Source organism: Phodopus roborovskii, unplaced genomic scaffold (assembly GCF_943737965.1).
Source record: "Phodopus roborovskii unplaced genomic scaffold, PHOROB, whole genome shotgun sequence".
Lineage (NCBI taxonomy): Eukaryota > Metazoa > Chordata > Mammalia > Rodentia > Cricetidae > Phodopus > Phodopus roborovskii.
Genome location: NW_026126443.1, coordinates 6080105 through 6092092, shown reverse-complemented (window position 1 = coordinate 6092092; position 11988 = coordinate 6080105). Strand labels below are relative to the sequence as shown.

Here is an 11988-nt window from a genome sequence, read left to right as displayed (position 1 = left end):
TTTACCTTTATTTTTTCCTTAAGTATATTTTAAGCAGTGCTTTGGCTGAAACAGACAACAGCTACACACACAAATGCCCCTCTCTTCACTGCTCCACATCTTTTCAGGTTATGCCCACTGGAAAGACACTGATCAGAGTTTCTCACTGAAATCCATCGACCCCACGTATCTGGTCTCTCTCCCTTACTTTGTGGGTAAGGAAGAATAAAGAATGTGGTAGCTCAGTTTGGAACTATTTCGGCACATTCTGCTATTGGCTGGATCACGGAAGTCAGGGGCCTGAGTTCTTGCAGCTTTCCTGTCTCTTCTCTACTTTTTATTTTAAGGTCTACCAGGTCCTGCCATCATTCAGGTCACCTCTGACTGGGCTGTGTGAAGTGGACCTATGGACCACAGCCATGCTTCCTGGTAGTTAAGGAGTAAGGAGATGGTCTCCTGGTCACCTGAGCAGATTTGTGGTGGGGAGTTTCAAGCCTAATCCATATTCTCCAGTACAGTTAAGAACGCTGAACTGAGGGATCTCGGACATCTGCACAGCCTGATGAAGTCTGTACCATGCCCCCTTCACACTGTGGTCATTAAGTGTATTATAGAGACAAAACAACAACTCCAAACGCCTTCCTCCAAACAATACAAAAGAAAAACAAGGTGTACTCCTCTAGTGCTAACGTACTTATTTTAATGAATTTCTTTTTTAACACAAATGTAAAACAAGATTCTATTGTAACTACAGCTAAATTCAAACTTCAGAACTGACCAATAGTAACGTGTTCATTTTGCAAAGCTTTTGACTACAGATTATCAAATATATTACACAGAATTCAATTTAGTGCTTTCTGTCACAATGTTAAAAATAAACATTTTCTAATATCAGGTTATCAAAAATGGCCCACCCCAAATCCTTTATTTAAGCAATAAAAGTATAAAACCTGCTAATGTGCCATATTTGTCAAAGATTAAAAGGAAAACTTTACATCTTGAATGTCATTTAAGTGCTTCTCAGCCAACCAGAAATATCTAATATAGGCAGCAGGTTCCTATTCTTGGTATAAACTCATACCACAGAATTTTAATGCTATAACGGGACTTTAAACACCAAATAAAGCAAATAAATCTATCATGTAGTACATTTTCTTGTTTGCTTTCATTTTGTCAGTGAGAAACCAGATTTAATGCCGTATTACTGCATTCAAGTAGTCTACCACGTGAGGCTAGGTTCTACGGTTCAAACCAAGGGTGCAAAGGCGATTCTCGTGAGGGCTGAACACTTCCACATGAAAGTAGTTTTCATTTAAGATAAAACTAGCAATATGTGTACATGTCTGTTAAATGAAGATACCCATATGTGAACTCTCTAGAGACCGTCAAATGAAGCCCTGAAGCTCAGGTACAGAAGGAGAGGTTTTCAGCCATGACAGGACTTTTTGCTGAGTCACAGACATGCACCAGCATATTCAGAACAACTGAGGCAGGAGGAACATGTAGCACATGAAATCTCCAGCTGATGACACAGGGGAAGGACAGAGACAACCCAGGTTCCAAACACACAATAAAACACAGGATTACTAACAACAAAAACCTCTCACCCCTAGCCTGGCATGGTGGCCCATGCCCTTAATCCCAGCACTTGGGAAGCAGAGGTAGGAGGATATTTGAGGCCAGCCTAGGGCTACAGAGTGAGATTGGTATTGCAAAAAGAAAAAGATCTACACAAATTGGAACCCTGCTTTTCTGAGGAGAAAGTGGTTTTTAAAACAAGAGCATGAAAAAACTTCAAACTGAGACTCAAATTAACAGTGTGATCACACTGAAAAATAATACTTGAAACTAAAATAAATTAAATTTCAGGTACTTTTAATGTGGGAAAGATATAAAAACAAATTTATACACCAAATGTACACTATCAATTTATTTTCAGTTAAAAATTATTTAGGAAAAAAAATCTCCATGTTCCAAATTAAATAGGAACTGTCTCCTATATACAGGAATTATACTGGAAATATGAAGTAAAAGTTTAATTCTGCAGAATTAGAACACAATTAGAATCATTCAAAAAGTGAAAAAAAAATACTGAATTTTATAAGTGTCAAAGCCTTTGAATTTTGCAGTAACAAGTGAACTTTTTCTAACATTTAAAAAAATTATCCTTTTATCAATATAAAACTATTCAAGTAATTAGGAGAATCTCTTATACCAGAAAAATGAATTCACATGATCCACTCGTGACTCCAAGAGTTAACAATTAACAGAGCGGTGTCCCTGAAATAAGGCATTTCTTCCTTTTTGTCTCCTCTATCCTTACAGATAAGCTTATTTCACATCATTTACATAGAAATACCACCACACTCTACTAGGAAAGTAACTCTCCCTTTTTGCCTCCCAAGCATAGGTAAAATGGTCAGTCTTCTTTCTTGGCATGCCTCTTAGCAGTGTCCGTATCCTCTATGGTGGGCTTAGACACTGATGAGGCAGTGCCATTGGAAGATGGTTTCTCTTCCGGTTTCTTCTCACTCAATGAAAACTGCTGCTGCCAACCAAACAGCATCCGGCTCAAGGTATCCTCAAAGGGAGCAAGGGTCACCGTGGAATCCTTTGTTATCATCATGGTTATCTAGGAAAAATAAAATGTGAATTTCAGTACACTTCCTGTTTCTCAAAGGTGAGGCAGAAAAACAAATAATGGACCAAGAGTCAAGTGTGCTCTGTGTTTAATCTACATGAAAAATATAAGCTCAATACTGGGGAAATCACTGATTGCTATGAATTTAAAGAGTATTATTCATCAAAAGTAATACCAGGCACATTGCCATGTACCTTGTATACCAAATGAAGTCTAACCATTGCTACAAAAAGAAAGGAAGAAAGAAAAGAAGGTGAGAGAGAGAGAAGTCAAAGGAAATAAGATAAAATATTATCTACAGGCTACAACCTGTAGCAGCAACCAATACAGTTGTCATTACTATACATCTGGCTTGGGTCAAGACTGTGGTAAATACACTCATCTCCACTTTCAATTTAACGCAACAATCACTGCTGCCTGCCTTCGCCACGGAGCAGTTGTGGCTCTGACAGGTGGGCAACTTGCCCCAAACTGAAAGGTTAGTTAAGTGGTAAGCAGGATGCAGGTTTGCAGTTCGATCACTACTTAACAGCATACTGTTGTCCACAGTTGCAGATAAATGTTCAGCAGCTGTGGAGTATTTCCCTAAGAGAGGTCACATAAGGCACAAGCATATATGCAGGCAAAACACACACACATAAAATAAAATAATAAAAAAACTTAAGCCTATGTGAATTTTACCCAATAATACATTCCTATTTCACATGTTTAAAATTAATTACCATTGAGATCAATTAATGATAAGAAAATTTATCACACTTATAATATTAGTTTTTTGTTGTTTTTTTTTTGTTTTGTTTTGTTTTGTTACAAACAATGCAGAAGACACACTTCTCTTGGGACATGTGTAAGCCTAGTTCAAGAAACAAAGACTTGTTCAGAACTGCAAAGCCTCCATTTCAACACAAGTCTCTGGGTCTACAGCACTTGAGGGCTCTCTCTGCTGATGATCTTTCCCATTTATTTTGTTTCCCTGTGGCTTAGCGATCATAAAGTATTTGAGATAATAACAAAAGTATGTGACTTCCCCTTTAGGGAAACTGGTTGAGCATGGATGAATGTTCAGCTTGCTTGAGTTCTAGGTGAAAAGAAGGAAACTGCAGGGAAGAGATGGAAGAAGGAAAGGAGAAAAGGGAGACAGTTCACATATTTCTCTCAAGAAACAAGAGAACCACAAGTAGAGGAAGGAAAACATTCGCTTTTGTATATTCAAACCAGAATGAGCAAGTATATTTGCAAATACATGTGACTTGCTCTACCTCCAAACTTAAGAACATATTATTCTTCACAAAACAAAAAGGAGTATCAACTTACACTGTACCCCACTTTTACAAACAAGGCAGGCCTACCTGTACAGCCTCTGATTCCCTCCCTACCCTCCATTGTTCTCTGGCTTCCCATAAGCCACTGCCTGTCCTGTCCAATCGCAAACATCTCCTGATGGCAAATGAAGAACCCGCAGAAGAGCTTCTGCAAATTTTGAAGTATAGAGCAAACTCTCCCAAGGCCATCTTTTTATACCAACAATATAAAAGCAAGTGTGCTTGGTACTAGTTTAGCCTAAAGGACTTCATCACAGAGAAATGCTTATACAGGATTTGTAATGCTGACTGGAGGACCTGGAACCTTCTTACCTTTATGGTCACGAGAAACATGGTATAAAGAAACATGAGATCATGCTTTGACATCGCCAGATGATTGGTGTGCTGTAAAGTGAAGATGATTGACCCCAGCAGTGTCACCTTGGCAGGGCTGAAAGGAAATAACACTCAACATCAGTGACAAACACACTCTGCCTACAATTTTCTCAGAGTGCTCTGTAAGCATCAACTTAATGTGCTGTTAACACAAAATGAGCTGGGTGAATATATTTTTAAAGTTTCAGAAATACTGAGTTATATAAACTTTAAAACCTTTCCTCATAGCATAAAGAATTAAGAGATATTTTTGGGGGTTTTACAGACTTTGTGTGTGTGACTTGCAGAGGCCAGGAGAGGGCATCAGAATAGAGCTGCAGACACCTTGGAGCAGTCTGACTTGGGTGCTGGAAACCAAACTCAGCCAGCCCCTCTGAAAGACCACTGTCTGGCTAGCTCCATGTCAACTTGATACACGCTAGAACTATCTGAACCGAGGGGACCTCAATGAGAAAATGCCTCCTTGAGATCCAGCTGGAGGGCATCTTCTCAATTAGTGATTGATGGAGGAGGGCCCAGCCCATTGTGGCTGATAGCACTCAAGGCCCAGTAGTCCTGAATTCTATAAGTAAGCATGCTGAACAAGCCAGGGGAAGCAAGTATAAACACCACCCCTCCATGGCCTCTGCATCAGTTCCTGTCTTCACATCCCCCCTGCCCTATCTGAGTCCCTGTCCTGACTTCCTTTGATGATGACCAGTACTGTGGAAGTACAAACCAAATAAACTCTTTCCTCCCCCAAGTGTCCTTGGTCATAGTGTTTCACCAGCAATAGTTATGCTAAGATATGCACCAAGCATTCCTGACCACTGAGATCCACCTGCCTCTGCTTCCTGAGTGCTGGGATTAAAGGTGTGTGCCACCAATGCCTGGCTCAGCAGCAGTATTTTTATCTTACACACTTATGAACTTCAGGTATCTCAGTAAAGATCTCTGATAAACTATGAGAATGCTGTGCTGCAAAAATAACAAGGGATTTTTATAAGCCAGATTATTTTTTTAAGTTATTTAAGTATTATAAACTGAGGATTTGGTTCAAAACAGGATAAGATCCAGACTTCACATAATAATATAATTAAATAACAATAGTGTCTTGTAATAGTGATTTTTCAACTTTATTGTTTATTCCTATTGCTTTTAATATTTTGGGACAATTATTAACATTAATATATTTATATATATATTGATATATAAAACTATGTTATAAGATATACACAAACTTGAACATTTAAAAGTATAAAACAGAAGGCAAATGAGGGGCTGTGGAAATGGCTCAGTGGGTAGAGCACTTGGTAGAGAGTAAAGGCCACACTGGATCCCTGGGACCTATAAAAGTCTGCCAGTAGGCAGAGAATTCCCTGGGGCAGGGTAACTAGCCAGGATGCCTGAAACAGTGAGCTCCATGATCATGAAAGACCCCACAATATACAAGGTGGAGACATATCAATGAAAATATCTGACATTAGCACAAACATGCACCAGTATACACACGAGCCTGCACCTGTGAACACACATACACACACACACACACACACACACACACACACACATATATGACCCCCCCTTTCCCATGGAAGTAGATTTATCTTTATGTTATTTTGTTGCTCTAATCGGTTGGTTCCTGCGCTAAAGTAGGTCATTAAGGAAAGGGCTTTGACATACACACAAACCATTTTGGGTTATATTTCCTTAAAGAGTGACTCTAAAAAATAAGCAGTGTATAGATAATTGGGAAAGGACATTGGAGAAGATTTAAATCAAGGTATTAGATTTGTTATGAAGATTGAGAAGCACTGGGAAATTTTATCACATCTCCTTCCAAAATACCATGGTGGAGCAGATGTTGGCTAACAGGCTCTCCTTCCAAAGGGAAGGACAGGGCCCTGGCACCAAGACATTTCAAAATCCAGCAGGTAAGTTCCACTGGGGTTTCAGGACTATGGTTGCATGCACCAGGCTCTAATCTCATACAGCATGGCTTTGGCCTCTGTACTTCAACTGTAGCCTGTGAGCCTGGCCTATCATGCTCCCCACTCCATCCTCAAAACTACATTTCTCTTTTCTTGGTCTCTTTCCTAGTTTCAGGACCTATTTATTTCCTACTCATCCCCCTACATCATATGTACAAAAAGCTAGGATCTGCATATGAGGTAGAACACATACATACTGTATGTCTAAGTAGGTGTTGTTGTTGTTATGATATGTATGGGTGCTTTGTATGTGTGCATATACTGTGTATCATGTGTGCCTAGTGTCTATAGAGGTCAGATGAGGACATCAGACCCAATGAAACTGGATTTATAAAACATTTTGAGGTATCACATGGGTGCCAGGAACTGAACCTGGATCCTCAGTAAGAGCAGCAAGTGATCTTACCCACTGAGAAAGCTCTCCACAGTAAACTCTTACACTGAATCTGCTGGCTTTCTTCCTATTGTGCTTGCCATTTGCTTCTCAGGTATATTCCAGCTGCATACACAGTTCCAAAAATGTTTATCTAAGGCTGTAAGCCCAGATTTCAGTATAATCTATATCACTTACAAGGACAACTTCAGCCACTCATCACCTTCTGGTTTCCAATCTCCTTTTAGAAACTCTTCACAAGATGTGACAATAACACCACCTGCCCCTAAAAAGAAAAACAAAACAAAACAAAACAAAAACAAAAACATTGAACCAATTTTCTTTAAAAAAAAAAAAAAAAAAATACATGGCAGGGGAAGTCAAAATTTCTGCTCCTGGTTTAAAATCCAGGATTACCAGAATGGGATTCCTGAGAGAAAGAAAAAGTTGTCTTTTGTGTACTGAGATCTGAGACAATGGCATTCTCTATCCCCAGCATGACATTACCTATCTAACTATGATCTAAGGTTAATGCTGGAATCTCAAGCACAGAGAGAATTATTGTGTGAAAAGTAAGATCCTCTCTTTCTAGTTCTTTCCTTGATATGGTTAGTTTTAGGTGCAGCATACTGTAACAGAGGTTACAGAAATCTGTTCAGTTCTTTACATACAACAACTAGGTTAGTGACATAGCTCAGTTGGTAGGAACAATTGTGTAGCATGCATCAAGCCCCAACAATGCATAAACCAGGCATGGTAGTATTTTCCTGTGATCCAGCACTCAGGAGGGAGAGGCAGTACAGTCACAAGTTCAAGGTCATCCTCAACTACATAGTCTACCTAGTCTCAAAAGAAGAGAGAATAAAATAAATATAAACCAGTTAGAACAGTATTAATATGAATATTTGCTATTTCCAACAACTCATGAAAATGAAAAGAATATAAATTTCTTTTTCATTTTTAGACAGGGTCTTTCTATGTAGCCTAGGCTGGCCTAGAAATTACTGTGTAGCTCAACCTGGTTTCAGACTTGTGACCTCTTGCCTCAGCCTCCCAAGTGCTAAGATTATAAGTGTGCACCACCATGCCCAGCCTCAGCAATGTTTTTTAATTTATATGAGCCACAAAATTTCTTATTAAACTTATTTATGGCAAAATAATTAATTATGATTCCATATGGTTCAAGGGTACCTAAAGCAATTATTCATAAGAAACTTTACAAGGCCATCAGGCTCAGAACAATAGATTATCAATAATACCTGAAGTAACTTTTAAATTAACTTGAATGGTTAAAAAAGACAAGGCTTCTACCTTCCAAAAAGATTGTAATGCCAAAAGTATGTGATCCTTAAGCAGAGAGGTATTCAGGAGTTACAGCACATCAATAACAATACTTATGAACACATATTATTAACATTACCTCGGGCCCATCCAACAGCTATCATGACTATCCAGCCATTTCTGTAATAGCTATTAGCATGTGTGACTCCACCTACGATTTTCCAAGTTCTGGTCACCTCCTTCATTCCCGCAGCCAGGAGTTGAATAGGTAGATATGAATAGCCCTGGGAAACTAGGTCACGTGGGCAAAAAAATACAATATACCTGAAATTAAAATTTAAATATTTTAACATGTAAATAACACCAGAAGAATAGAAGTGGCGATCTAAACCATCATCACTAACAACATGGCATAACACAAAGAGTGCAATTATCCATAAAAGCCTGGAATGCAATTTCAAAAGAATCACATTGAACACAAAGTTGTTTCTTAACTCACATAAAACATATATAATGTGTCTATGCCATGATGAGGGAAAGGACTCACACACTTTGCAATACTCCATACAGTTCTTAATTTACCCATACAGTTTTAGAACAGATAGGTACATAATATATTAAAGAAAGGAAGTAAGTGTATCATCAGTTCCAGCGGGTATGGGCTATGACCATTTAGTGTCTTTGTTCTTAGGGAAAAGGAATTAGACAAAGGAGCCTTTTGGTAAATGCACTAAGGTTGCATTTCAGCTCCTATTAACATGTTTGTTTTGTTTTGTTTTGTTTTGTTTTTCAAGACAGAGTTTCTCTGTGAAACTGTCCTGGCTGTCCTGAAACTCACACAGTAGAGCAAGCTGACCTCGAATGCACAGAGATCCACCTGCCTCTGCCTCCTGAGTTCTTGGACTAACGGCATGCGCCATCAACTCAACTGCTACTAACATCTTGACCTGTGTCCGTAAAACCTATACAAAGATAGAGCATCTCACAAGGAAATGGGTTTATGCTATGGAAAAATGCATCTTCATGCAGCTGAAAGAATATGAAGCTCAAGCTTTAATTTGGCCAATGTTTTAGCCAATGAAGTGGTTGCTGGTTTAAGACCCTTCGCCCACTCCCTGGTGAATCACAGGTTTCAGACTTCACTTGTTCACTGGCATCTCCTCAGATACTGCCAGCAGCATTTACTGGGAACTCTGCTGTCTTTCTTTCCAATACAGCACGTCAGATCTTCTTCTAATGGGGTGATAAAGAGCACACAGAGGGAAAGGATGCTGGGGCTCTTTTCAAAGCAAGAGTTAACGTCATTCCAATGCTTGAGTCATAAACGCAACACCGCCAAGTGTATTCACAGAATATGAAATATGTGTCAAGGCACTGTTCCAGAAACCTAACATAAGAAGCAATGGTTTGATCAACTTCCATGTTCCTTCTTCCCCCTCCTCCTCTTCTTCATCTTCTTCTTCAAACACCTCTATATCCATGGCCCCTGGAAAGTGTTTCATTTCTTCTCAGCTCACACAAGCTATACAATTGAAGCAGTTGGCTGCTGTGCCTCAAAATGGCTTTTTCTACATTGTTCTTTCCAATATAATGTAAAGGCCATAGTGCTCATAAGTAGATTACACTGTGGCTGGATGACAGGACCCCTGCATCTTATCAGCTGTCCTCTAACCAAACACTCAGCATGAGGACAAACAGCTCTGAACTGTTCATTAGCATTCAACCTGGAGGTAAAATACAAAACACTTCGAAGAACCACTTGATAGCTACATTGTCTGAAAGAAAGAGATGAAGTACCTGCTGACAATTTTATGTTACCTCAGATAAGATTTTACATTTAAAATTTTGACATGAACATATAATCTTTTCAAAGTCTTTAAAAGTAGAAGTGATTTACAGGAAGTTAGACAATGGACAGAAAAGGCATATATATCTAAATAATAAATTGTATATATATTCTTAATGAAAGTAAGCAATACTTTGGTATCTACTAGAGATTAGATTAAGAACAGACCCTGTAGTTTTACTTTAGCAGCAATTCATGCTTTAAAAGAACATACTCAAAAGAACAAAAACTGTATTACAATGGCTATTTGCATTCCCTAATTCTATTTTTAATATGTATTAGAGCATATTACTACAACAGCAGTTTTGAACTTTTTACATTCGGCTATATGACACTATAACATATAGTCTATAATTTATAATTATTGCTATTTCTGAGTCCTAAGTTGTATCCTATTTTTATAAAACAGCTACAACAATATCACAATTTAATGAAAACCCTGTGCCTGCTTGAGTTGCCATGGAGCTCTTTGTCATGCTCAACAGACTTAGAAGTCAACACAGCAGACAAATGACTCCCTTGTTCTGTAACATTAAGTTCACTATGCAATGTTCCTCTGATGACCCACTGGACCAACAGTCACACATTAAACAGCAGGTCTGTTCTGTAAATACTGTAATTTCTCCTTAAGTCTGTAACATCTAAAACACCTTTACCTTGGAAGTGCCTAAAGAAAATATACAGGAAAGAGAAAGAAATGGAATGAGAAGATGAAACGGATTTCTCACAGGCCTTTAAACCACATAGGCCAGATTAATGGAAAGAGAAAATGACAAAGAGAAAAGGTTGTATCCTGGTCTAAAACAGGATACAACCAACAAATGTAAGCTAAGCCAGTTTAAACAGGCTTTAGATGGGAGCACAACTTAGGTTACAACCAGAGGCTGAGCAGAAAGGAGGGCTCATCGGTAAGGACACTACACTACTTCGTTCACTATCACTTCTCCTTTCCATCAAAGGCAGTATCACTTCACGGAGCCAAGCAACACAAACTGCAGCCATGTTAGTCTAATGCAACAGCTCTGCAGTTAGCTCACCAACAAATTAGGAATTTCATTGATATGTCTTGAAAAGGACTATGGAACTATGACTCATATATCCCCTCATCTAAATGATATCTCGCTACAGTATCTTGGAAGTTTAAGGAAAACATTCTGAGACATAAAATCAATACATAGAAAAATTATAAAGTATGTACTTCCCCCACTAATAGATGTTTAAAAAGTAAATTTTCATTAAAGTACATGCTGTGTTCCCACAGTGGCTATACACTAGCAGAACCAAGTTCATGTTCGTCTTTTCCAGCAGATGGCGCTAACCTCCACACGTGCACAATGTGTGCACTGAGAAGCTATGGCCTGAAGATGACCTTGCTATGATTCCACAAATCATTTGACTCTCAAAGTCAGAAGACGCAAAGACAAAAAATGTTATTCAAAATGTTAAAAGTTCTAGTATTAAAATAGTAAAATATACTGTCTGGAATACAGTATATTTCATATTTCATATTTAAGAAATTGTAAGGACAACATTCTTATTTCCAGAGTTCAAAGCAACTAACTCACTGCTTATGCACCAACTAAAAGATGAAATCCAGGCTCCAGCTACCCAGTATCTCTGACACCCTGGACAAGTCATTAGTCTCTCGATGCCTCACCATCACGACAGTTGGAAATAAAACAGTACTGACCTCACAGGATCTATCAAAGAGCCAAAATTAGAGACCAGATAGAAGAGCTAGTGATGTGCACCAAGGATATACTGAGCAAAAAGTAAGACTGAATGACAAGTAAGGGAAGACTGGCATAGCGGCCATGGAACTCACACTGTAACACCCTGCAATCCTGGGGCTGGGGGTGAGGGGGGGCACCTCTGAAAAATCCCTCACTGGCCGAAGATGGGACAACTAGTTTGAAATAGTGACTAGTTTGAAATAGTGACAAAAATTGAAATCTGTAGAATGTCACAAAACATCCTTTTAAAAAAAAACTGATCGCCTTTGCAGGATGAACCAAACAACTGTCCTGCTTTTCTATGGGTAGTACACAGGGCTCACCAAAAACCAGGAAAGTCAAAAGTGACTATCCACACACCTGTGTGTATGCTGAAAAAATACACTCTCTCATTCTCTGCTTCTAACATAGCTTTTAAGTGTAAAGGCATACATTTGTAGGCATGAAATTGTATTTCATTTGCTGAAT

The 11988-nt window shown here is 38.7% G+C and overlaps 1 protein-coding gene across 1 annotated transcript in view; it reads right to left on the bottom strand.

Moving 5' to 3' along the window:
• Positions 1-2290: 2290 nt before the first annotated feature.
• Tmem38b (transmembrane protein 38B) overlaps positions 2291-11988 on the bottom strand; it is a 49476-nt gene continuing 39778 nt past the window's right edge. Inside the window, exons 4-7 of the mRNA XM_051187765.1 lie at positions 8081-8265; positions 6859-6946; positions 4255-4372; positions 2291-2611 (exon numbers count right to left, since the gene is read on the bottom strand). Coding sequence (XP_051043722.1) covers positions 2399-2611; positions 4255-4372; positions 6859-6946; positions 8081-8265 — 604 coding nt within the window. The 3' untranslated portion in view covers positions 2291-2398. The remainder of the gene's footprint in view (positions 2612-4254; positions 4373-6858; positions 6947-8080; positions 8266-11988) is intronic.